The following is a 25,939-nucleotide window of genomic DNA, read 5'->3' as shown; positions in this document are numbered from 1 at the left end:
GAGGGACATTTTCAGGAAGGAGAGAAGTTTATACCCCGGCCATTGGGTGGGAGTTTGGGGGAAGAATTGGGCAGGTCAAACCCATGATATCAGGCAAATCTGCCTCCTCCATCTGTGAAGCGGTGCTCGTAGGGGAGGGGGAGGGGATTGCTGTTTCGGGACTTTCCAGTAGACTAAGCTGAGAGTGGGGGTGACGGATGTAGGGAGGAAGGACTGAAGTCATGTGAAAAGGGCTTCCTGGCAGTCAAGAGAACCTGCTAGAAGCAGAGGGCCCTGATGCTGGGAAAGATTGAGGGCAAGAGGAGAAGAGGGTGACAGAGGATGAGATGGTTGGATGGGATCACTGATTCAACGGACCTGAGTTTGAGCAAGCTCCAGGAGATGGTGAAGGACCGGGAAGTCTGGCATGCTGCAGTCGATGGGATTGCAAAGAGTTGGACACGACTGAAGAACAACCACTGCCTGAGCGGCTGAGAAACCCTGAGCAAGTCCAGTTACTTCTCTGGACGTCAGTTTCCTCATCTGTTAGATGGGGCTGCTGATGCAGGGTAAAATGCCTCAGTCATTGGAAAGGGACTCCATAGGAGCTTCTGCTGAGCCTTCCTGTGAGCTGGGGGCCCAGTAGTGATGGAGACCTGAGCCTCACCTTCTAGAGCTGAGATTCTCACTGGAATTGAGTCTGCGCCCCCAGGGGAAATCTGGTAATGTCTAGAGGCATTCTGTTGTTGTCACAAGCTGGCAGTCAGGTGCTACGGGCATCTGGTAGCAAAGGATGCTACTCAGCATCCTACAGTGCACAGGGCAGCCGCACCACAGAGAATGGTCCAGTCCAGATGGTAAGAGTTCAGAGGCCGAGAAACCCTGCTCTAGAACTTCAGGGTGAGGAGCAGGAGCTCCGAGCAGAGGGCAGAGACGGACCGAGGCTGTGAGGCAGGAAGGAACTTGACGAATCAATATATAGAGAAATGGTCAGGGTGGGTGGAACAGAGGAAGTTAGGGGATGGGGGGTGTTGTCAGGGGGGCCTGTGGCAGGGATGGGGTTTGGGGACACCTGGGAAGACAGTAGAAGCCGTGGAAGGGACGTCTAAGACCATCTCGGTTGGGGCTAGAGGGCAGTGCAGAATCCTGGGCAAACGCAAGGGGCCTGCCCCTAGTGCTAGACACAAAAAGTTGCCTGGACAATAGTTGGCATTCCAGGAGAACTTGGAGGAAGGAAGATAACAGGGGAGGAAGGAAATAGGGGCCATGGGAGGGTCAAGGAAGTGGGTTAAAGGGTCTATCAGACAGAGGCCTTCAACTTTGAGCCCCTCCCAAGTTTTTTTTTTTTTTCTTCTTCTTTCTTTCTCTTTTGGTAGCGCCATGTGGTTTGCAGGATCTCAGTTCTCCAATCAGGGACTGAATCTGGGCCGTGGCAGTGAAATCCTGGAATCCTAACTACTAAGCTACCAGGGAACTTCCCGTACCTAACCTTCAATTTTGAGAAGCAGAGAGGCTCTCTGGGGGAGGGGTTCCCAGAGCTGGGTACTGCAGGATGAATAAGAGTTTGGGGCTGGAGGTGGCAGGGCAATGTGACAGAGATCTGTCCTGTGTCTGCACCTCTAGGTTTAACTCCCAGCCCTGCACTTTCTGCTGGAAGGGATTGAGAATCAGGACAAAGTGTTCCTCATCACAGCCACAGTTTCCTCATGGAACCACTGTCATCAGAAGATCCAGCCAGGAGATGAGAGCAGAAAACTGCAGGCAGGGAGTACTGACGAGGATGTAGGCCCTCAATAACTCAGTTGGTAAAGAATTCGCCTGCAATGCAGGAGACCCTGGTTCGATTCCTGGGTCGGAAAGTCCCCCTGGAGAGGGGATAGGTTACCCACTCCAGTATTCTTGGGCTTCCCTTGTGACTCAGGTGGTAAAGAATCTGCTCGGAATGCGGGAGATCTAGTTTGGAACCCTGGGTTTGGAAGATCTTCTGGAGAAGGAAAACACTACCCACTCCAGTATTCTGGCCTGGAGAATTCCATGGACTATAAGGGTCATGACATGAGTGACAGAGTCGGACAAGACTGAGCGACTTTCTCACTTTCACAGGAGAAGAGGGCTGGGGGAGGGGCAGTGGGGTGGTACCTGCCTGAACCCCAGAAATCCCAAGGAACATTCTAGAGCACAGGGGCTGAGTTTGGATGTCAATAGGTGTCCACAGGGCAGGCCCCAGGTGCTTGGAGGTGACACAATAACACTCCAAAAACTTGAGAGTACAATTTCCCCCCACAACGGGGTGTTTACTTTTTCTAGCCAAATGACGCCAGAAGAAAGTGACTTTCTAGAAACCGTGTCAGCAAGAAGCGGGTGCCCCATTCTTCACCCCTGAGCCCTCCCCAAATCTAGGGCAGACTTGGGCCAACTCCCCTACTTCTCCACGCAAGACATCCCTCCAGAGCTGGTCGGTCTTGGACCCCTTAGGTTACCCCATCCCCCCACCCCCCACAACCGCCTTGCCATGTGGTCCCCTTAGAGCTGGCCAAGTCAGGAAGCCTCACAGGGAAGCAGAGAGGGAGCCAGACCAGTCCAGGTTGTGGCCTAAAAAACATCAAAATAGGGACTCAGGTACTTCCCTGGCTGGTAAAGCCTTTGCACTTCCAATGCAGGGGCCGCGCGTTCGATCCCTGGTCTGGGAATTAAGATCCCACATGTATGCAGCGCGACCAAAAAGCAAAAATTAAAATAAATAATTTTTAAATAGAAAACGAAAAACAAAATACGGGCTCAGAGACGGGCAGAACACAGGCCCCGCCCCCCAGCCCCGCCCCCACAGGACCTCCCTACTCACTGGGTGCTCCCTCCCTTTCCAAGGTCCTTCTCCGTGTCCAGCCCTCCGCCCCACAGACAGGCCACCTCCCCAGACCCTGACCCAGCCCAACTCCCGGCCCCTCCGAGCTTTCTTCTCCCGCGAGCTGCCCCTTCCTTACCAGCCGGCTTCCTGGGATCTCATGGCAGCGGAGCGTTGAGGACCAGGACCGCGACCACAACGAATAGGAAGCTCGAGCAGCTGGACGCGTTGTTTTTGGAGGAGGTCTCACTCTGTCTTCTGGAGTAGAGATCCGGGCCACTCAGGCAGCTGCCGGGCCGCTCGGGCAGCTCTAGGCTTCTCCCCTAAGAATCTGCACTCCTCCCCGCCAAATTGCTGGCCATGAGAGCGAGCAGCCGCCCGCCCCCGGCTGTGTGACAGATGGGACGAGGCTGGGACTTAAACTTGGTCGCCTGAGCACCGAGGATTTTTCCCCGAGCTCAGGCGGTCGGGAGTCGGGTGAAAGGGGCGTGCCCCGGGGGATCCTCTCAGACCTTAGTCGCTCCACCTCGGCCAACGCGTCCTTCAGCTTTTGGTTCAATATCTTCAACTCTCCTGGTTAGGGGGTGGGGTCCAGAATCAGGGGCAGGTCGACACGGTGACCACACCCACTCACCTGGCCCTCGCCCAGGACAGGACTCTCCAGGCCCTCATCGGGCCCCTGCTGGGAAAGCTGGAGCCCCCCACCCTCTCCCCGGCTCCACCCCTCCCTGTCTCCCGACCCCAGCCCTGGGACCCTCCCTCCCTACTTCTTTCCAACACCGGACCCCCACCGCCCCCCACCGCGGAACCCGGGCTGTGTTTTTCTCACCCTGAAACTCCGCCCCCTGGGCCTGCTCCTTCTTCAGAGAGCCCCGCAGCGTCACCTGGGTCAGAGGGGAGGGTCCGAACCTGGCCTCCTGTGCCTGGGTGCTGGACCCTTTCCTGAGCTCCGGGATCGGAGGCGCTCAGATGCACACCCCCTTCATTTCCCTCCCAACCCTTCCCCTGCCCCTCAGTCCTCTACCTTGAAGAATGGGCACAACCTCCCACCCTCCTCGGGCCACCCATGAGTGTGATCCTCAAAGTGGGAGTTTTGAGGCCCCCCCCCCCCCACCAAGAGAATTTGCAGGCTTCCTATGCCCTAGAAGAAGTTTCCAGATCCACTGGGGGTATTGCACAAAATTTGTTTTTTTAATATTTATTTGAAAAAAAAAGTTTTATTTGGTTGGACTGGGTATTAGTTGCAACATGCTGGACCTTTAATTGCTGCAAGTGATCTAGTTCCATGACCAGGGATCAAATCCATGTCCCCTGCATTGGGAGCACAAAGTCTTAGTCACTGGATCACCAAGGAAGTCACTAAAGAATATTAAGAGGTCCTCCTAAAACCAGAAAATGGGGTGGGGTGCGGGTAGGGGAAGATTTCAGAGCCCAACTTAGATGTCCCTGAGAGTTTCAAGGTCCTCCATGTTAGAACAGACGTGAAAATTTCAAAGGCTCTCAGGATGCAGTGGAAGGAGCTGGGGAGGTCCTCTTCCCAGCCCCTAGAGGGGAGTTCTGCTCCCCAAGATTGGCCCAAGTGGAGTTTCTAAGTCCCCCCATTCAAGCGCCAGAGTTTAGAGATTCTTCATACCCTACAGGGACACTGACGCCTGTAATGGGAGTTTTAAAGCTCCCCACACCAGCACCCCAGGGAGAGTTAGAGGTCCCCAAAGCCTGGTGGAGACGTCCAGGGGGCAGTCTCAAGGTCCCTCTGGATCTCCACAAAGACCCTGGGAGAGCCTCCCAAGTACCCAAGCCTGTCTAGGGGTTGCAGTGGCTTACCACAGTCTGGTTGCAGGTGGCAGCTTCGGCTTCCTTCTCTTGTAAAACTTCCTGGGCCTGGTTTAGCAGGCGCTGCAGGTGTTGGTTGAGCCCCTGACACTCCGTCTGTGCTCGGAGGCCATCCAGGCAGGCCTCGCTGTTGGCCCTGACAGCGAAGTAGATCAGGGGCGCCAGCAGACCCACCGCCACCAGGAGCAGCAGGAGCACCAGCCACAGCGGCAGCTTGCGACGGGTCAGGATGAATTCCTCCAAGTTGTCCACCATGGGTACTGGGCTGTAGTGATAAAAAGTGGGTGCCATAAGGGAACTGCCCTTAGGGAAGTTCCAACACGAGTTATAGGAGGTCGCTGGAACCCCTATGGGCTCGGGCTGCCCCCTGATTAGCATAATAGCCGTGCTGACCAAAGAGAAGCTCCAGGACGATCCTCTGACCTGGAGACACTTGAATGGAGCCTGTGCAGGCAGAGGGCAGCCAGGCTTTCGGTTTAGGTTTCGGGTTTGGTTTCCTTTTTCATTTTCCTGCAAAAAACTGTGGGTTTCTTTTGCCAAATTCTGGCCTTGGGCTTTCTGGGTTGGATGCTGGCCGGTAAGATCGTGTGAGAGGGGAGTGGGGCTCCCTGGGACACCCCATGTCAAGTCCTGGCCCTTCTCCCACATGGATCTGAGGGAGACAGTTGCACTTACCGAGCACCCGGTGCACGCCAGCTCTGTGCTCGTCTGTACCACAAACGGAAGAGGCAGAGGGCGTTTTCTGGGCCGCAAGTCCCCAGCTGGGAGAAATGAAGGCTGAGACGTGAGTGGTGACTGGGGCGGTGTTGTGTCTGGCTGAGGAGGCTGGGTTTTGAATTCAGGGTCTCCGGGTGACCTAGCCGGGGTTCACGTAGCATCCCTGATCCCTGCTGGGGGGACCACGGGGAGCCCTGGAGGGATTCAGAGGAGGGACCACATCCGCTGGGAGGGGTACAAGGTCTGGGTGTATCCACGTGAACAAGGCTGCAGTTCCTGCATTTGGCCACTTGAGGACGCACCAGACAACAAACAACCACCCAGGCCCTTGTCCCGGCTCCAGGCAGGAACTTGCTCTTACTGCCAGCATCTGCCTCTGCCACATGGGGACGTCACATAAACCCTCTGAACAGTAACTGAACACTGCCTTAAGGGTCCTACCCAGGGCAGGATCTTCCCCCATATCTTCTGTTTTAGCTCCTTTATGAAGTGTGGAGGTAATAGTATTTAGTACACGTTCCTGAGTTGTTTTTACAGGTGTGAAAATGCCACCTCCCTTCCTCCTAGCCCAGCCACACACACCAAAGGGAAGATGTTAACTGCTTGAGGATCACGAACATGTAGTCCCCAGGCCTACTGGTGGAAAAGGATTGTAATGTTAACCCCTGTGACCTCACCATCAGTCACTCAGAGAATTGTCCAATGCCCTGCGTCCTCTCGCCCCTCCCCTGGGCTTTGAAAATGCTTTTCAGAAACCTTTGGAGGGTTCAGGATTGTTTGGGGCATAAGATACCTGCCTCCTTGCAGGGCACTGCAATAAACCTTTCTCTCTTACAAACTCCATAATTTCTGTATGTTTGTCCTCACTGTGTGTCAGGCACATGGACTTCTGTTAACAGAACCTCAGTTTCCTCATCTGTAACTTGGGGCCATAACAGGAGCGGCCTCATCAGGAGGGGCCAGTGAGGAGCTTTGAGTAAAGTGCTTTGGCACCCAGCGGGCTCTCAGTGGAGGAGGTGTGGCTGGGCATGTGACCCAGGGCCGGACCGGGGGGAACATGGAAATAAGGCCCAGGAAGAGGAGTACATTTAGAGGAAAGAAAGTCAGATCCATTAGGGACACTCTGAACCCAAAAGACCTGGGCAGGGGGTTTCTAGGGAGAGACCTCCAAAGGGGGTGGGTGACATTCCAGGGAATTCAGGCTGCACTGATCTCCCCCCCTATGACCAAGGGAACCAGAACTTCCAGCTGGAGATTGGCCTGATTACACACTTCGTGTTGCAGGAAGTGAGTTCTGGAAGGCAGCTGTGCAATTGTCCAGTGGCTTCTTTAAGGACAGCCCACCACTACCCAGATTCTGAGGGCTCAGACATTTGCAGGGTTTGCGGTCAGCTGGATCAGATGGCACGTGGGCCAAAGCCAGGGATCCCGGTCCTCAGGATGACACCCCTCTGCCTAGTTACACTGCTCAAGGCGAAGACCCACTCCAACAACTCAATAGATGATTCTACAGGTGGACGTCACCAGACGGTCTATCTGACATCAGACTATGTCCTTTGCCACCGAAGATGGAGAAGCTCTATACAGTTAGCAAAAATAAGACCTGGAGCTGACTGTAGCTCAGATCATGACTCCTGATTGCAAAATTCAGGCTTAAATAAAAGCAAGTAATACCACTTCTGGGCATACACACCGAGGAAACCAGATCTGAAAGAGACACGTGCACCCCAATATTCATCGCAGCACTGTTTATAATAGCCAGGACATGGAAGCAACCTAGATGCCCATCAGCAGACGAATGGATGAGGAAACTGTGGTACATATACACCAGGGAATATTACTCAGCCATTAAAAAGAATTCATTTGAATCAGTTCTAATGAGATGGATGAAACTGGAGCCCATTATACAGAGTGAAGTAAGCCAGAAAGATGAAGAACATTACAGCATACTAACACATATATATGGAATTTAGAAAGATGGTGATGATAACCCTATATGCAAAACAGAAATAGAGACACAGATGTACAGAACAGACTTTTGGACTCTGTGGGAGAAGGCGAGGGTGGGATGTTTCGAAAGAACAGCATATATATTATCTATAGTAAAACAGATCACCAGCCCAGGTGGGATGCATGAGACAAGTGCTCTGGCCTGGTGCACTGGGAAGACCCAGAGGAACTGGGTGGAGAGGGAGGTGGGAGGGGGGATAGGGATGGGGAATACATGTAACTCCATGGCTGATTCATGTCCATGTATGACAAAACCCACTGAAATGTTGTGAAGTCATTAGCCTCCAACTAATAAAAATAAATGAAAAGAAAAAAAAATAAAGCAAGTAGTGGAAAACCACTAGGCCCTTCAGGTATGACCTAAATCCAATCCCTTACAGCGGAGGTGATGAATAGATTCAAAGGATTAGATCTGGTAGACAGAGCGCCTGAAGAACTATGGACAGAGGTTTATAATAATGCACAGGAGTCAGTGACCAAAACCTTTCCAAAGCCAAAAAAGTGCCCAAAGACAAAGTGGCTGACTTGGTCGTGTCCGACTCTTTGCGACCCCATGGACTGTAGCCCGCCAGGCTCCTCTTTGCATGGGGATTCTCCCGGCAGGAATCCTAGAGTCGGTGGCCATGCCCTCCTTCAGGGGAACTTTACAACCCAGGGTTCGAACCCCCTGCATCGCAGGCAGGTTTTAATGTGCGACACCAGGGTTGTCTGAGGAGGCCTGACAAATAGGTGGGGAAAGAAGGAAAGTGAATGGCAAGGGAGGAGGGAAAGATAAACCCAGCTGAATGCAGTTTCAGAGAACAGCAAGGAGACACGACAAGGCCTTTTTCAGGGAACAATGCAAAGAAATAGAGAAAGACAGTCGAATGGGAAAGACTAGAGAATTCTTCTAAAAATTGGAGCTATCATGGGAACATTTCAGGAGCTAAGAGAAACAGAAATAATTAAGAAAAGGTGGCACGAACACACAGAAAAACCATATAAGAAAGATCTTGTGACCTAGATGACCATGATGCTGATGTCACTCACCTAGAGCCGAACATCCTGCAGTGTGAAGTTAAGTGGGCCTTAGGAAGCATTGCTATAAGCAAAGCTAGTGGAGGTGATGGAGTTCCAGCTGAGCTATTTTAAATCCTAAAAGATGATGCTGTTAAAATGCTGCCCTCAATCTGTCAGCAGATTTGTAAAACTCAGATCTGGAAGAGGTCAATTTTCATTCCAATTTCAAAGAAAGGCAATGCCAAAGAATGTTCTAAGTACCATACAATTGTGCTCATTTCACATGCTAGCAAGGTTTTGCTCAAAATCCTTCAGGCTAGGCTTTAGCAGTACATGAACCAAGAACATGCATTGTATGTGGTGGATTTCAAAAAGGGAGAGAAACCAGAGGTCAAATGGCCAACATTCTTGGATTGTGGAGAAAGCAAGGGAGTTCCAGAAAACAATCTACTTTTGCTTCACTGATTATGCTAAAGGCTTTGACTGTGTGGATCACAACAAACTGTGGAAAATTCTGAAAGAGATGAGAGTACGCGACCACCTTGCCTGTCTCCTGAGGAACCTGTACACGGGTCACAAAGCAAATGTAGAATTGGACCTGGAACCACTGACTGGCTCAAAACTGAGAAAGGAGTGAGGCATGGCTGTGTGTCGTCACCTGCCTATTTAACTTTACGCAGAGCACAACATGTGAGATGCTGGCCTGGATGAATGGCAAGTTGGATCAGGATTAGCAGGAGAAACAGCAACAACTTCACACATACAGAGGACACCACTCTAATGCAGAAAGGGGAGATGAACTAAAGAGCCTTCTTGATGAAGATAAAAGAGGAGAATGAAAAAGCTGGCTTGAAACACAAGATTCATAAAACTAAAATCAAGGCATCTGGTCCCATCACTTCAATGGAAAATAAAATCAGAATAAAGCAGGAACTGTGATAGATTTTATTTCCTTGGTTTCCAAAATCACTGAGGATGGGTACTACAGATATGAAATGAAAAGACGTTTGCTCCTTGGAAGTAAAGCTCTGACAAACCTAGGCAGGGTATTAAAAAGCAGACATATCACGTTTCCAACAGAATTCCACATATTTACAGCTATGGTCTTTTCAGTAGTCGTGTGTGGATGGGAGAGTTGGATCATAAAGAAGGCTGAGCGCTGAAGAATCAATGCTTTCGAATTGAGGTGCTGGAGAAGACTCTTGAGATCCTTGGACAGCAAGGAGATCAAACCAGTCAATCCTAGAGGAAGCCAACCCTGAATATTCATTGGAAGGACTGATGCTGAAGCTCCAATACATTGGGCACCTGACTGGAAGAGCCAACTCATTGGAAAGACCCTGAGGCTGAGAATGATTGAAGGCAAGAGGAGAAGGCGGAAGCAGAGGATGAGTTGGTTAGATGCATCGCCGACTCAGTGGACATGAATTTGAGCAAACTCTGGGAGATAGTGGAAGACAGAGGAGCCTGGCAAGCTGCAGTCCATGGGGCTGCAAAGCGAGGGACACCACCTAGTGACGGAACAATGACAATTTCCTAACGCCACCACCCAAATCCATGCAAGCCACTCAGCAGCAAATGACCAGGGATCAGGGCTGGACGTGCTGTGGAGACTGACATGGAGCCTGTGTGTCCCCTGAGTAGGGCCTCCCTCCCAGGCTAGGACTCCAGGTGCAAAGACAGGGCCCTTGGCAAAGCTGATATCGGAGCTCCACTGGGCTGAATTTTGAACTTCAGGGTCAGCTTAGGACCATGATTTCAGATAGGGGTCAAGATTGTCTGTGCCCAGCCCTGCCTCCCTGTCAGACCTGGGCAAGTGATTTCATCCTAGCCTTAGTTTCCATAGCTGTAAAACGGGGATGAATGTAAGAGAACTTTTCTGTGCCCTTCCACATTATGCAACCAAAAAGGGCTGCATTCACCTTATTCTAGTCTCAGCCCTGGAGACAGAAAGTTTGTGAGCTTTCCATCTAAGATTTTGATTGGAAAAAGTAATGCATATTCTTCTGAATTTATGCTTTAAAACATTATGTATATATATAATTGGCTGTGCCAGGTCTTATTCGTGGCAGACTGAATCTTTGTTTCGACACACGGAATCTTATTGGCTGCCTGTGGGATCTAGTTTCCTGATCAGGGCCAAATCAGGCCCCCCTGCATTGGGAAATGGATTCTTACCCACTGGATCACTAGGAAAGTTCCAATCTATCTTTTTCTTCCTATTTTTTGGCTGTGCCTTGCGGAATGTGGGATCTTAGTTCCCTGACAACAGATCTAACCCATGTCCCCTGCAGGGAGGTGGGGTGCCTTAACCACCAGACCACACGGAAGTCTCAACTTTCATTATTCTTTAAAGACTCATTTTATTTGGTTTGCACAAACTCAGCAAAGATAGTCCAGAAACTTTCCACCGACCCCACACCCCATTTCCCCTACTTTGGTCATTCATCTACAAGGTACCTGTGTTGCAATGTATGAACCAATACTGACTGATAACAGTGTTAACTGAAGTCCATGCATTATTCCGATCTCCTCAGTTTTCCCCTAATGTCCCCTCTCTGCCCGTGGATCCTCATGGGACCCTTAGTCCTGATGCCTCTTTAGGCTCCCCTGGGTCAGGCAGATTCTCCGGCTTCCTTGGTCTTGACCTTGAGAGTTTAGAGTCAGGTGTTCTGTAGGGTGGTCCTCGGTTGGGATTTGTCTGGTGTTTTTCTCATGGTTGGACTGGGCTTTGGCGAGAAGGACCGGAGAGGGTAAGTGCCCTTCTCATCACACATGTGTGTCCAGGGCACGTGCTATCCCCTGCCTCAGCCTGTGATGTTGATCATGGCCCCCTGGCTGAGGTGGTGTCCGTCGGGTGTCTGCACCAAAAAGCGACCTCCTTCCTCCCTTCCACCTGTGCCTTCTGCAAAGAGGTGATGATTTATAGCCCACCAAAGCCATGGGATACCGCACATCATCCTCTTGAGGGCGAGATATTTGTGTATGTTATTTGATATTCTTCCACCTGGGAGACTTTTCTCCTCTCTTTCATTTATTGTTTTAACCAGTCATGTATTTATATTCCTTTGAACTCATGGATATTGATTTTACATGTGATGATATTAATTTTGTCACTCAAACTGTTCCAACTTTGGCTCTTTGTCATTTTTGACAAGCTTCATTCCACTAAAGCATTCTGGAACATTCTTTGCAGTCACGTAGAAACCATATGCTTATAAGGGGCTCTGTTATCGAAGGCCACCATCACCCACTATTTTAGGAGCAGGGGGCGCACTCAGGGAGAGCTTTCTTTCCTTTTTATTGGTCATGTCTCCCAGCTTATGGGATATTAGTTCCTAGACCAGGGATTGAACCCAGACCACGGGAGCCTGGAATCCGAGCCACTAAGTCATCTGAGAACTCCTCGAGAAGCAGAGAAACCTCTGGGGGAGGGGCTCCCAGAGCTGGGTACTGTCGGATGAATAGGAGCTTGGGGGACGGAGGTGGCAGGACAAGGAGACACAGATCTGTCCCGAGCCCGCACACCCACGTTTGAGTCCCAGCCCTGCCCTTCCTGCCGGAAGGGATTGGGAGCCAGGACAAAGGGGCCCTCCTCACAGCCTCGGTTTCCTGGTGGAACCACTGTCATCAGAAGATGAAACGGGAATGAGATGAGAGAAGCCAGGAGATAAGGGAGGAAAACTGCAGGCAGGGAGCACTGATGAGGGTCCTTCAGATGCTGTCCGCAGAGAAGAGGGCTGGGGATGCAGTGGGTGGTGCCTGCTGGAACCCCAGAGAGCTTGAGGAACATTCTAGAGCAGGAAAGGCTGGCTGCGGATGTCACTGGATGTCCACCTTTGTCTGCAGGGCAGGCCTCAGATGCTTTGGGAGGTCACACAGTAATGCTCCAACACTTGAGAGTCCAGTTTTCCCCCCAAAAGGGAGGTTTACATTTCGAGTCCAAAGACCCAAGAGGAAAGTGACTTTCTAAGAGCAGCTGTCAGCAGGACGGAGGTGCTGCCACCCGACTCGCATGCCATCCCTAGCAGTGGGCGGCCTTGGGCCAGCTCTGCTACTGTCCCACTCGATGCATCCTCTCAGGACTGCCCTGGCTTGGGCCCCTCAGGCTACCCCATCGTCCTTACAATCTGTTGCCATGTGGTCGTGTCAGGACTGGCCAGGTCCGGAAGCCTCAACCCGGGAATCCGAGCTGGAGTCGGCCCAGTCCTGCTTGTGGCCTAAAGAGAGCAGAATAGGGAGTCAGAGGAGGACGGATCCGGGCTCTGCCCCCAGCCCCAGCAGACTCTAGGGCCCCTGCCAACGCACTGAGCCCTCCTTCCCTCTCCAGATTCCACTTCCCGGTGCCCAGCCGTCTGCCCCGCAGGCAGGCCACCTCCCCAGACCCTGAGCCAGCCCCTGGTCCCGGCACCTCCGAGATTTCTTCTCCCAGGAGCTGCCCATCCTACCGGCCGGCTTTCTGGGATCTCATGTCAGCAGAGCGTTGAGGACCAAGACCGCGATCACAACGAATAGGAAGCCCGAGCAGCTGGACGCGTTGTTTCTGGAGGTCTCACTCTGTCTTCTGGAGTAGAGATCAGGGCCACTTAGGCAGCTGCCGGGCCGCTCAGTCCGCTCGAGGCTTCTCCCCTAAGAATCTGCACTCCTCTCCCACCAAGTCTCTGGGCAGGAGAGTGAGCAGCGGCCACCCCAGGGATGTGTGACAGATGGGACGAGGCTGGACTTAAACTTAGTCCCCCGAGCATCGGGGGTTTTTCTGAGCAGAAGGGACTCGGGAGTCTGGGGGTGGGGTGAAAGGGGCGTGGCCGGGGCGTGGTCTCGCACCTTAGTCTCTCCCAAGCGTCCTGCAGCTGTTGGTTCAAGGTCGCCAACTCTCCTGTTTGCGGGATAGGGTACAGATTCAGGGGCCTCGTCGTCACGGTGACCCCGCTAAGCCACCTGACACGCAGCCGGGACCTCACACGACTGAGCGCGGTGACCATTCATCCCCAGCCGGAAACCCGGCTCCCGGCTCCCCCACCCTAAATGGAATCTGGCCCCCCTTCCTCACGCCTGATCACAGCCCTGGGACCCTCCCTCCCGACTCCCTTTCAACACCCGCCCTGTCGCTGCCCCGCTAGCCCAGTCCGCGGAGCCCGGGTCATCTGCTTTTCTCACCCTGAAGCTCCTCCACTCGTGCCTGCTCCTTCTTCAGAGAGTCCCGCAGGGTCACCTGGGTCAGAGGGGAGCGTCAGAACCTGGCCTCCGGTGCCTGGGTGCTGGACCCCTCCCTGAGCCCCGGGATCGGAGGCGCTCAGATGCACACCCCCTTCATTTCCCTCCCAACCCTCCCCCTGACCCTCAGCCTCCCACCCTGCAGAATGTGTACAACCTCCCACCTTCCCGGGACACCGGTAAGAGTGTGATCCTCAACGTGGGAGTTTTGAAGAACCCCCAGAAGAGAATTTGGAGGGTACCCATGCCCAGACTCTAGGAGACGTTTCTAGATGCCCTGAGCTATAGCCCAATAAGATTAGGAGTTCCTTCTATAACCAGAAAAAGGGTCGGGGCGTGGGAAGTGGGGGTGATGATTTCAGAGCCCGAGTTAGAGGTCCACGAGAGTTTCAAGGTCCTCCATGTTAGAAGAGAAGTGAACATTTCGAAGGCTCTCAGGATGCAGTTGAAAGAGCTGCGGAGGTCCTCGTCCCAGCCTCTAGAGGGGATTTCTGCTCCCCAAGATTGCCCCAAAGGGAGTTTCTAGCTCTCCCCATTCAAGCACCAGAGTTTAGAGATCCTTCATACCCTAAAGGGGTACTGACGCCCATAATGGGAGTCTTAAGGCTCCCCCCTACACACACCAGCATCCCAGAGAGAGTTTGGAGGTTCCCAAACCCTGGTAGTGACAAAAGGACACAGTTTCAAGATCTATCTCGATCTCCACAAAGACCCCGGGAGAGACCTCCACGTTCGGGGCCCTCTCGAGGAGGTGCGATGGCTTACCACGGTCTGTTCGCAGGTGGCAGCTTCGGCTTCCTTCTCGTGTAAGACTTCCTGGGCCTGGTGTAGCTGGCGCTGCAGGTGTTGGTTGAGCCCCTGACACTCCGTCTGTACTCGGAGGCCATCCAGGCAGGCCTCGCTGTTGGCCCTGACAGCGAAGTAGATCAGGGGCGCAAGCAGCCCCGCCGCCACCAGGAGCAGCAGGAGTCCCAGCCAGAGCGGCAGCTTGCGGCCACACCGCGCTGACTCACTCGCGTCCTTTTCCTTGTCTGTGGCCATCACGGACTCACGCGTGTCCTTTTCCTTGTTGAGCATCACGGACTCGCTCATGTCCTCCTCGTCGTCCGCGGGCACTGGTCTCAGAGAACAGAAGTAGTGCCATCCTGAACCGCTGGGACCTTTATAGGCTAGGCCTGCCCCCTGATTAGCATAATAGCGGTGCCGACCAATGAGAAGCTCCAGGAGTTTCCTCTGACTTGGAGACTCTTGAAAGGAGCCTGTGCAGGCAGAGGGCAGTCAGGCTTTCAGTTTAGGTTTCGGTTTCCTTTTTCCTTTTCCCGGGAAAAAACGGTGAGTTGCTTTTGCCAAGTTGTGGCCTTGGGCTTTCTGGGTTGGATGCTGGCCGGTAAGATCGTGTGAGAGGGGAGTGGGGCTCCCTGGGACACCCCATGTCAAGTCCTGGCCCTTCTCCCACATGGATCTGAGGGAGACAATTGCAATTACTGGGCACCCGGTGCACGCCAGCTCTGTGCTCGTCTGTACCACAAACGCAGGAGGCAGAGGGCGTTTTTTTTTTTTGCCTCAACTGGGAGAAATGAAGGCTGAGACGTGAGTGGTGACTGGGGCAGTGTTGTGTCTGACTGAGGAGACTGGGTTTTGAACTCAGGGATCTCCCGGTGACCTTGCTGGGGTTCGCTTAGCGTCTCTGTCCCCTGCCGAGCGGACCATCCAGAGCCGTGGAGGGTGTCAGAGGACGGACCAGAACCTGCAGGGAGACGGGCGAAGAGCGGGACCTCCAACACTACTCAGACTGCAGTTTTCCTACATGGCCACCAGGGGACGCACCAGACCGCAAACACCCACCCAGGCCCTCGTCCTGGCTCCAGACAGAAACTTGCTCTTACTGCCAGCATCTGCCTCTAACTCCCCGGGACTCCACATAAACCCTCTGAACCGAACAGGACTCCAAGCGGCCTTCCCAGGGCGACTCCTCCCCCATATCTTCTGTTTTAGCTCCTTTATGAAATATGGAGATAATAGTATCTGATACACATTCCTGAGTTGTTTTTTACAGATGAAAACGCCCATGCCCTATGGAGTGTCCCAGGGAGCCCCACTTCCCTCTCACAAGGTTTTACTGGCCAGCATCCAATCCAGAAAGCCCTAGGCCAGAATTTGGCAAAAGCAACCCACCTTCTTTTCCAGGGAAAAGGAAAAAGGAAACCGAAACCTAAACTGAAAGCCTGGGCAGCCCCCTGCCTGCACAGGCTCCAAATGAAAAAGCTGCTGCTGCTACTGCTAAGTCGCTTCAGTCCTTTCCAACTCTGTGACCCCGTAGACCGTATATCCCACCAGGCTCCTCTGTCCCTGGGATTCTGCAGGCAAGAACACTGGAGTGGGTTGCCATGTCTTCTCCAAATGAAAAAGCCCCACCAACCAAATGGAAGATGTTTAGTACTGAGGACCATTAGCGTTTACTCCCCAGACCTTCTGGTGAGAAAGGATGGATGATGTTAATCCCTGTGACAAGCACCCTGTGACCTTCTCATCAGCCACTCAGAGAATTGTGCAGGAGCTGATCCCATAATCTGTGCCCAGCGTCCCCTCACCTGGCCTTGAAAAATGCTTTCCGGAAACCCTTCTGGGAGTTCAGGAGCTTTTTGTGGGTCCTGAGCCACCAGCTTCCTGGGATGGCCCTGCAATAAAACTTTCCCTGTTCCAAATTCCAAAATTTCCATGTGGTTGGTCTCACCTTGCCTTGAGCACATGGACCTGTGCTAAGGGAACCTCAGTTTCCTCATGTGTGAAGAGGGGCCATAACAAGAGCAGCCTTGTTGGGAGGGGCCAGTGAGGAGTTTTGAGCAAAGCGCTCTGGCTTCCAGCTGTTCAGTCTCTCAGCTGTGTCCAACTCTTTGTGACCCCATGTCAACTACAAATTGGCACTTACCAAGAGCACTGCCAAGAACTGCCCGCCTCTACGGAGACTGAACCCCGTGCTGCTACATGATCTGGTGGGACAGGTCTTGAGATAGTTGGATGTTTTTAGGAACAGATTTTATGATCTCAATCCTTGCGTCTCCTCATATCTAGAGAAGCACTAAATCCCTTCATGGTGATATCAAAAAACCTTTTGTAAAATGAGTGCTTCATGGGATTGAACTCCCCCTTCACCAAAACCTTATATATTGACTTTCCCCCACTGCCGCTTTGGAGCATCGCTCAGAGCTATCTGAGATGCTGACTCCTGGGCTGCAGTCCTCATTGTGCCCCAAATAAAGCTAAACTCACAACTCTCAAGTTTTACATCTTTTTTTTTCTTAAGTCAACAGTTATGGCGACCATGAAGGGACCCAGAGTGGGCTTCCTTCCTTTGACTGGACTTCATGAGGAACGGGAGCTTTGGTACCAGCAGTGGCCCCTTGCACCCATCCACCTCCTCGGGGGGTGCAGACAAATTTGGGTAAATTTCTCCTGGTTCTCGAATCTCCAATATTCATTGAGATTCTGAGTTTTATTTGGTGGTGGAGCAGGTTACCTGCCCCCTCCCAGTAGGAAAGATACTGTTTCCCAGTAGGAAACATCCAGGGCATACCCACTCATGGTCTAGACCCTGAGTGGGGCTTGGTTGAAAGATACCAAGAAATTCCCACCCAGTCAAAAGATAGTGGGTGGGAGTCTGGCTGAAAGATGCCAGGGGAATTGCCCACCCAGTGGAAAAGTACTGGATAGGGGGTCTTGATTGTAAAAAAAAAATCGAGGAATACCTGGGGCTTGGCTGAGGTTGCTCCATTGTGGAAGACTGAATGGTCTTGGCTAAGTGGTTAAGTAAGAGGCTGATCTGACACTTTTCCTCAATTTGAGTGCCATTATAGAATTTGTCAGGATAAAAGTAAGGAATATATGAGAGCTTTGCTCTGAAGAAAAGGGACAAGACTCCTCCTGGCCGGTTTTGGTTTTCTCAGGTGACTGAGAAATTTGCGGGAGTGGTGGAGGCCTAGTCCTCATACCATGTAGTGGTCCCGTAGGGAAACCCACTCGTTAATTAAATGCACATAAGAACTGGCCATTCAGCGACCTGATCAGCATAGTGGTATTAGATTGCTGGAGGCAGAATCCAAGACATGTAAGACAAGCTGAAACGGCTCTAGGGTGACTCCTAGAGGAGTTAAGGTCACAAGCAGCACGTGGGCCCACTACACAAGTTCACTAGTGATTTTTATCCCTGACAAATTCAGTTTAAAATGGGAAAAAGAATCTTTCAAAAACAGAAACAAAAGGGTGTCAGAAAGCTAGCCTCTGACCAGCACTCCAGCCAGATTCATGTACATGTGGAGCTCATACTTGCAATTACCTAGTTCATTGGAGAAATTATACTAAAAGAGAGCTCAACCTAAAGAAAAAAAAAAAAAAAGAGAGAGCTCAACCTAAAAAAAAAAAGAGAGAGCTCAACCTAAAATGGCCAAATTGGGGTTCTTTTCCTATTCCAAAATGGATATTTTTGCATGCACAATTAGAAAAGGCCGGCCATGCTTACTTTGAATGGTTTCTAGAAGCTTCTGAAAGAGGAAATGGTCGAGTAACTTCTTCACAGAAAATCAACAAGAAATTGCTTAAAACTATATCAGAATTTAGAAAGGCTGCTAGCCCTGACTCTGCCGGGTCACAGGCCTAATGGAACTGGGAAGTCATGTTTGGCATTTATGCCTCTTGGCTTTTGATTTCGGGGCATCTTTTGCCTTTTGTTTCATGGAGTGTGACTGAGGTTCTGGTTCGGTTTGGTTTGTTGGTTTGGTTTCAGCACACAGACACATGGCACAAACTGCTCGAGTTAATACGGGAGCTGCTCACCCAAAGCTTCCACACTCCAGCTGGGAACCCCTCAGGGAAAGCATTTTATGTGACTGGTCAATCTAAAGCTATGATCCAATGACAAGGAAAATGGCCTAAAAGTATTGATCTTTACTGATACAGGATAGGAACATGGACTGAAGTTCCCTTATGTCCAGGACTTCCTCCAGTAATCAACATCCTGGGGCTGATCAAACTGAGACCCCTACTTCCCCAGAGGGACAATCCTTGCTGGGACCAATCTGCCCTTGTCATCAGGGCCAAATTGAGCACTATCTGGTCTAAATTTTGGCTATAAAACAATGGTCACAGAAAAACGATTTTTGACAATGTGGTCACAATATTCTTTAGAAAGCTTGAAGGAAAAAAAGAAAATCTCTTTAAGAATTGTGGCCCTGAGGAAATAACTCCTATACCTTCAGACCAGAGCCGTCTGGATCACCAGGTGGCGCTAGTGGTTAAGCACCCGCTGCCAATGCGGGAGCCGTAAGAGACGTGGGTTCAATCCCTGGGTTGGGAAGATCCCCTGGAGAAGAAAATAGCAAGCCACTCCAGTATTCTCGCCTGGAGAACCCCATGAACAGAGGACCCTGGTGGTTTATAGTCCGTGGGGTCGCAAAGAGTTGGACACAACTGAAGCGACTTGGTACGTACGCACATCTGGATCACTTACCTAGACCATCTCTAATTCCTGAAACCAAAGGGGAAAAAAAGGGGGGGGGGAACAAAGCCTTTTAAAATCTTACTCCAACCATTTTTTTTTTTACAACTAGTATTCATAATTAAGTTTGGAAAACAAAGCTATAGGATCTCTTGTGTTTATTTGGATATATGTATGTCTGAGTGTGTGTGTGTGTGTGTTATAGTATTGCTGATTGCTGAGATCAGTTTGTAAATGAGCTCTAATCTAATTGGCCTAGAAGGAAAAAGTAAGTGCTTACAAATCAAACAATTCTAAATACAAGGGAAATTAACTTAAACGAATTTCAGGTTCAGGTGAACTGGGAAATATTCAGTATTAAATACTTGATATTAATCTTTGTTTGTTGATCTACCTAATATAGACATGTCTAAGAGTGATTAACATTAAGCAGAATATTTTCATTGTATCTAGGTTTAATATAAGTTAAATATTATATCTGTTACAAGTTTGTCAGCAAGGAAATTACCTCAAGTGAAGAAACTTCTAAAAAATGTAAATGAGATACGAGCCTTTAGATAAACTCTATTAAGAATAATTATGCTTTAGGAATGTCTGTTTAAAATAGCCTCTCCAGGTAGAGATAACTTGAACTTCTAAGGGTTGTGCTAAGCTAAGTGTTGGAACTCCATTGAATAGCTAAGTCATTTCCAAATAAAATAAGACTTTGAAACATTTACTACAGAACGCTAATTTCCTCTCACAGAGAAACTGAAAAGATTTGGGATTTTCAGTGAATGATGTTTGTTGTCATCCTAAATGTTCTCTCTGAGAAAGCAAAGGTTTTAGAAATTATCACTGCTATTTATGCTCACCGATGTATAAAGTGCTAATATAAAGTCAGTTCTTGGTTGCTTAAGGGAAGTAGGAAGTGTGTTTTTAGTAAAGAAGGTATGAGGAATGGAATTGCATTTTGTGAAGGGAAAAGAAAGTAAGCCTGACTTATTGGTGGCTTTTTAGGATAGCAGAACACAGTAATGGGTACAGAAAATGATAAGGCTTGTGAAAAGTGAACCATGAGGAAAGAGTTTTGTACATGGTTAGGACTAAGTTTCAAATAAAGTTAATTAAATTTACCTTTTAAATAAAGTATGCTGGTGCAAAAAGTTAAATTTAGCTTTTCTCTCTGTTAAGAATCTTATCTTCAGATATTGAACTGCCTTTCGTAATAGATTTAAGTTTCTTTATCTCTTAAATGATCTGTTCTGAAATCCTTTATTGTTACTTTGGCTAGTTCAGTTCAGTTCTGTTGCTCAGTCGTGTCCGACTCTTGGCGAATCCACGCCAGGCCTCCCTGTCCATCACCAACTCCCAGAGTTTACTCAAACTCAAGACCATTGAGTCGGTGACACCATCCAACCATCTCATCCTCTGTCGTCCCCTTCACCTCCTGCCTTCAGTCTTTCCCATCATCAGGGTCTTTTCAAATGAGTCGATTCTTCACATCAGGTGGCCAAAGTATTGGAGTTTCAGCTTCATCATCAGTCCTTCCAATGAATATTCAGGACTGATTTCCTTTAGGATGGACTGGTTGGATCTCTTTGCAGTCCGAGGGACTCTCCAGAGTTTTCTCCAACACTACAGTTCAAAAGCATCAATTCTTCAAGCACTCAGCTTTCTTTATAATCCAACTCTTCACATCTCACATCCACATACTTCGGCCAAGTGAATAATTGTTTTTTCACAATGACCTATAATCTTATCTGACTGACTGTTCTAAACCTTTTTGATATTTGTTGACAAAACTTCCTAAATCACTCTAATGAAGAAGATCTCTAGCTAACTTTGGAATGCTTCAGAGGGCCCCTGAAACATCCCAAAGAGAGATATTACACTAATTAGGTTCATTTTGTATACAGAATTACATGAAGAGTATTGTCAAGTGAGTAATATCTCAGGTTATATTCTATGGTAAATGTTACTAATATAGATATCCTAGAAAATGTATGGTGTTCCTAAAATTCTGATATGTTTGGGTAAGATGTTATCAGGCATAATTCTAGTTACTATCTCAAGCTATTGTCATAGCACTAAGCAAGTTTTGCAAAAATGCTTTCACTTCAAGAAGATTTATAGACAGGACTTTTGGATAAATACCAGTTTCTGAACTGGGTAAGGATTCTGGTGGAAAACTTGATGACTTCAAAACGTTAACAAAATGACTGAATGAACTGGTGAATATGCTTATAACTGTTGGTTTCTATCTGAGAAAGTACTGATTTAAATCTGTGTTTTCCAGCTGTTATCTTCCTTGGTGGCTCAGATAGTAAAGCGTCTGTCTACAATGCGGGAGACCCGGGTTCAATCCCTGGGTGGGGAAGATCTCCTGGAGAAGGAAATGGCAACCCACTCCAGTATTCTCGCCTGGAAAATCCCATGGACAGAGGAGCCTGGCAGACTACAGTCACAAAGAGTCACAGAGTCCCACACGACTGAGCGACTTCACTTTCCAGCTGTAAGAAGAAGAAGAAACCTTCCCCTCAAACTAATTATGACAGTAATTTGGTAAAATTATATTTTATGAACAAATTTAAACATGTATCTTTTCTCTCTGTCTGAACCCTCCAGAGATTGGAAGCTCTTAGTTTCCAGTAACCTTATTAGCTAGGTTAAGAAGGGTATCTAACAGGAACAGAAATCTCAAGGAATTTTGGAGACCTGGAGAAGGGAGGAATTTACTTAGATCTGTTAGGCAAAATCTGTGATAAGCCTTCCATAACCTTTCCCTAGCCCTGAAAGGTTTTATTTTAAAAGTTCAGTCTAAGATTATAAGTCTCAGCAAAGCAGAGAAGTCTGTGGTCAATTATGTTTATGTAAATCATCAGGCCAAGTTTATTGAGACTAGATCTATATTACAAACAAGTGTTAATTTGGTTCTATTTGGTAAAAATGATGGTGATTTTAGGGGGAAATTTGGGGCTTCCCTTGTGGCTCAGCTGGTAAAGAATCCACCAGCAATGCGGGAGACCTGGGTTCGAACCCTGGGTTGCGAAGAACTCCCTGGAGAAGAGAAAGGCTACCCACTCCAGTATTCTGGCCTGGAGAAGTCCATGGACTGTGTAGTCCATGGGGTCCCAAAGAGTCGGACACGACTGAGTCACGTCCACTTTCTTTCACTTTAGGTAGAAAAAGATGTTTCAATGAATGTTAAATCCCAGTTTGTTAATGGAGGTCTGTATCTGCTAAGACTCATTGCCTGGATAGTTCTTAGTTGTTAGAGTGTATTAATGTAAAATTTAATTGAATTATTAAAGGACACTCTAGGGTTGTTTCTGAAGCTTATCTCAGTAATCTATCTTTGGATGAAGATCAGATGCTTCATGCATGACCTGCAACCAAGACTGGAAGAAGACATAATTTAAGGAACTGTCTCCAACCTGGATGGAAGGACCTTTCTAAATCAGGTACTCTTAACAAGCTCATGCCCAGTGAAATTGAAGGGAAATTGACTCTTGGGTTAACTCCTGCTTCCAAAGGCGCCTTAGATGGACTGGTGTATAGAGAGGCCTGATTGAAGGAAAGTTACAGGGCTCAAAATAGCCTGGAGTTAAAACTCCCCTCTGGGTCCTCCCCACCATTCTATGCAAAACAAAGAACTCTCTCACTGGAAGAAAAAAAATGGACATTAAGGTTGATTACGCCCAGCTCCCAGCCTCTGGCCAATCTCCAGGATTCCTTGCTCCAGCCATTTAAGAGATAACTACTCTGAGCAACCTTGGAAAAGAACAGGCCCCCTTAAGACAGTAGCTTTCCACATATATGCCTATATATACTTACTCTTTTCTTGGGTTAGTGCAGCAGCCCGCTAATCTGACTGCTGCCCCTTCTCGCCTCGTTAAAGGTGACCTGTTCCTGTAAAGTGCCGGTCACTTTCTTTTTCCAAACCTCACCTTCTCTAACTCCCTTACTCTACACTGCTGACCTCAAACTCACCTTAAAACGATGCTCAAACAGAGGAAACTACACTACACTGGGACAAGAAGAAGACAACATCAGAAGTAGACAGCTTGCCCAAAATGCTGATCTGACTTGTATGATCATTTATAACGTTTTCTTGATCCTTGGACCTATGCCTATCAGTCAAGTGTTTTCTATCATGGACATGATTCTATGATAGTTTAAAACTCAATCCAATTGTTGGGTTATGGCCAATTACCTATGTCTAGTATTTCTGGGTTACCTTGGTGGATTTCTGTTCTCTAGGGCTCTGACTGGATACTGCCTAGGAAATTTCTTTTAGATGAATGTTCAGTCCTGTTCTATCTATTCGTGAGAATACTAGATGGGATCCTCTCACCTGGCCAATTAATAATACCTGTTGTGATGCTGGCTGTAGATTTGAATTTTCTCTTAGGGTCATTTAAACACAATCAGAGTGATGAGCTAAGTCTCAATAAAAACATTTACCTCTCATCTATTAAAAGGAAAACTCCCATGATTATGGGGTGGATCTACATGGTTAACACTAGGCTACAGTCATCTAAGTTTAAAAGCTCCTCCACGTTGGGAAGGGTTAAATCATACAAAAAAATGATCAACTTGGTAATTATGAGACAAGGCTCGGTACTTTATGAACTATGCCTATTATTACACTGAGAGTGATTGGTATGAAACTCAGGGGATTTGTGGCACTAATGTATGGCCTTGACATCTACAGAGATGAATATGAAAGTGTTGCCTGGGATTGCCATGAATTTAAGGTCGTACATACTTAAGTAGAGGTAACCCCAACCAGTCTACCATTGGTATTGTCAGGTGAGTGTATGCTCCTCGGTTCTGTCTCGTCACAAGAAAGATTTGGAGTGACGGACTTTAAAGTCCCATGAAGCGTCACAGCTATTGGGTCTTGGACAGACCGTGTTATAGCTCTCAGGTCTCGAATAGATCGTGTTAAAGCTCTTAGACAAATCAGTGCTACAGCTCCGTGTTACAGTTGTATTTTATTTAGAAAATAGCAGGAAAATCCATCCTCAAGGCGTGAGGGCATGCCAACCCAAAGACGCGAAGAGAAGAGGAGTGCGGGAGCGTGGGAGCCCGCTGGGGAGCGGAGTGCTGGAGGGGGGATGGTGGTGGAGAGAGAGACCCCTGGCCCTTTGGCTCCTCTTTTTATATGTCTTTTCCTCCCCCCTGGGCTTGTCCTTTGTAGATTGGGCTAGCCAGGAGTGCTGTTTGTTCTACCTGAGGTCCTCACTCTGGTCCTCCGACCTTTCTTTGTTCTATTTTCGCGGGCTTTTCTCTTGTCTTTTAGCCACCACCATTTTGGACTCCTGTTTCCTATTCTAACTACCTAACATTCCCCCCTCAAGGGGTGGGAGGCCCAATTCTTTGGGAATAGGGGCGTCGAGGTCTTTCTGGCTACTTCCTGCTGAACTGGGATGGCGAGGGGTATTGGGCCTCCCCCTCTTGCTAGTCTCAGGCCTCAGAGTCCTCATAGCAGTGTCCGTCTAAGGGTGAGCGATATTTTCCATGGTCAGCTGTAGTTTTATATACCCTTATTGAACTGCAACTGCATGTTGTAGCTTGTTGACCTGGGCAGAGACAAAACGGGTCAGACAGTTGATAATGCATGGAGCAATCATACGCAGCATCAGCATGGCATAACAAGGACAGTAGGGGCATTAGCCAACTCCAAATTCCCATCGCCAGGATGGTTCAAGTCCCTCCTTGTTCAGGGATCAGAGGATCTATCTCCTGTCTGTTTTGGAGTACAATCTCTGCCAAGCTGTGTTGGCTCTTTAGAGCTGTCTTGAGAAATCTTTTCCCCAGAGGCCAGATTTTGGGGTTGTTTATTAGAAGGGCACTCATTTGTAGTTCTGAATAGGTATTTGAGATCTTCTAGGGGCTCACATGTGTATTGAGTGTCCTCTTCTGTTTTCTTCCACAGCTTGACTCATGAGTAGTGAATCCAGGAGTCATGTCCTGGCACCTTGACTGCTATGGGGGTAGAAAGTGTTACAGGGTAGGGGCCCTTCCATGTGGGCTGGAGTTGAGCTTTTGGGGACCCATCTTTTCAGACTTTAATTAGGACTTGAGTCCCTGGAGCATATAGTGGTGACTCCTTAGAGTCTTTTGGGTCCTGGTTCATACCCCACAAGCGTATATCCTGTTGGAATTGCCCAATGCCATGGTATAAGACTGGAGGGTCTGAGCCTCTGGATCTAGGAAGAGGTCATTGACATAAACAAAAGGCCTCCCATATAGCATCTCATAAGGACTAAGACCAACCTGTTCCTTAGGGGCCAATACGGGTGCGGAGGAGAGCTATTGGTAAAGCCTCCTTCCATCCCAGGGAGGTCTCCTGGGTTGCCTTTTTTATTGCTGATTTTAAGAACTGGTTGGCTCTTTCTACTTTTCCTGAAGAATGAGGCCTCCAGGCACAATGGAGATAATAAGTAATGCCTAATGCTTTAGAGACCCCTTGGATGACCTTAGAAGTAAATGATGTCCCTGGGGTCACTTTGTAATGACCTGGGCAGACCAAATCTCAGAATGATTTCATGGAGCAATTTTTTTTTACCACCTCCTCAGCCTTCTCAGTCTGGGTGGGAAAGCCTTCAGTCCATCCTGTGAATGTATCTATCATGACTAATAGGTATTTATACCCTTGAGAAACTGGCATCTGGGTGAAGTCCATCTGCCAGCCCTCTCCTGGATAGGCCCCACATCATTAGACAGTCTGGGCCAGCTGGGGTCCTCGAGCTCCTTGGGGGTTGTTTAATTGGCAAGTGGAACAAGAGGAGACCACTTGCCTTATAGTCCTTTGGAGGCCTGTTCCTCTGAAGGACATTTCTAGTAATCTTTGGAGGGCCTTTTCC

General features: G+C 49.1%; 2 protein-coding genes across 3 annotated transcripts; both read right to left on the bottom strand.

Annotated features, from left to right (window-relative positions):
* Positions 1-2,240: 2,240 nt before the first annotated feature.
* LOC110129353 (bone marrow stromal antigen 2) lies at positions 2,241-5,589 on the bottom strand. Its single transcript, XM_020880713.2, has 6 exons — positions 5,330-5,589; positions 4,646-4,919; positions 3,651-3,705; positions 3,334-3,394; positions 2,961-3,079; positions 2,241-2,571 (listed from the first exon to the last, which is right to left on the bottom strand). The coding sequence occupies exons 1-5, from the start codon at positions 5,530-5,532 to the stop codon at positions 2,980-2,982; spliced, it is 693 nt and encodes a 230-aa protein (XP_020736372.2). The 5' UTR covers positions 5,533-5,589; the 3' UTR covers positions 2,241-2,571; positions 2,961-2,979.
* A 5,129-nt stretch (positions 5,590-10,718) lies between these two features.
* Positions 10,719-15,634, bottom strand: LOC139029637 (bone marrow stromal antigen 2-like). Of its 2 annotated transcripts, none has more exons than XR_011485872.1 (5): positions 14,360-15,634; positions 13,538-13,592; positions 13,205-13,256; positions 12,792-12,944; positions 10,719-12,600 (listed from the first exon to the last, which is right to left on the bottom strand). XR_011485872.1 is itself a non-coding variant. In XM_070462118.1 (5 exons), exons 1-4 carry the CDS (start codon positions 14,684-14,686, stop codon positions 12,848-12,850), a joined length of 531 nt encoding a protein of 176 aa, XP_070318219.1. In that variant the 5' UTR covers positions 14,687-14,909; the 3' UTR covers positions 10,719-12,600; positions 12,829-12,847. The 2 variants fall into 2 exon arrangements, 1 of the variants encoding a protein (XP_070318219.1); XM_070462118.1 differs by having other exon boundaries at positions 12,829-12,944; positions 14,360-14,909.
* Positions 15,635-25,939: the final 10,305 nt, after the last annotated feature.

The sequence above is a fragment of the Odocoileus virginianus genome, chromosome 3 (assembly GCF_023699985.2).
Source record: "Odocoileus virginianus isolate 20LAN1187 ecotype Illinois chromosome 3, Ovbor_1.2, whole genome shotgun sequence".
NCBI classification, from domain to species: Eukaryota; Metazoa; Chordata; class Mammalia; order Artiodactyla; family Cervidae; genus Odocoileus; species Odocoileus virginianus.
Note: the sequence above shows the minus strand (reverse complement) of the source record. Positions and strands in the feature narration are given on the sequence as shown.

Bases quoted from the DNA above. Each gene is read 5' to 3' on its own strand.
- LOC110129353 (XM_020880713.2), bottom strand. From the start codon at position 5,532: ATGCTACGTGAACCCCGGCTAGGTCACCCGGAGACCCTGAATTCAAAA. The intron at 3,706-4,645 runs GTAAGCCACTGC...CCTCTGACCCAG, and splicing joins CCACCTGCAACCAGACTGTG to GTGACGCTGCGGGGCTCTCT. The intron at 3,080-3,333 runs GTCTGAGAGGAT...TCTCTACTCCAG, and splicing joins GCCGAGGTGGAGCGACTAAG to AAGACAGAGTGAGACCTCCT.
- LOC139029637 (XM_070462118.1), bottom strand. From the start codon at position 14,686: ATGAGCGAGTCCGTGATGCTCAACAAGGAAAAGGACACGCGTGAGTCC. The intron at 13,593-14,359 runs GTAAGCCATCGC...CCTCTGACCCAG, and splicing joins CCACCTGCGAACAGACCGTG to GTGACCCTGCGGGACTCTCT. The intron at 13,257-13,537 runs GTGAGAAAAGCA...TCCCGCAAACAG, and splicing joins ACGAGTGGAGGAGCTTCAGG to GAGAGTTGGCGACCTTGAAC.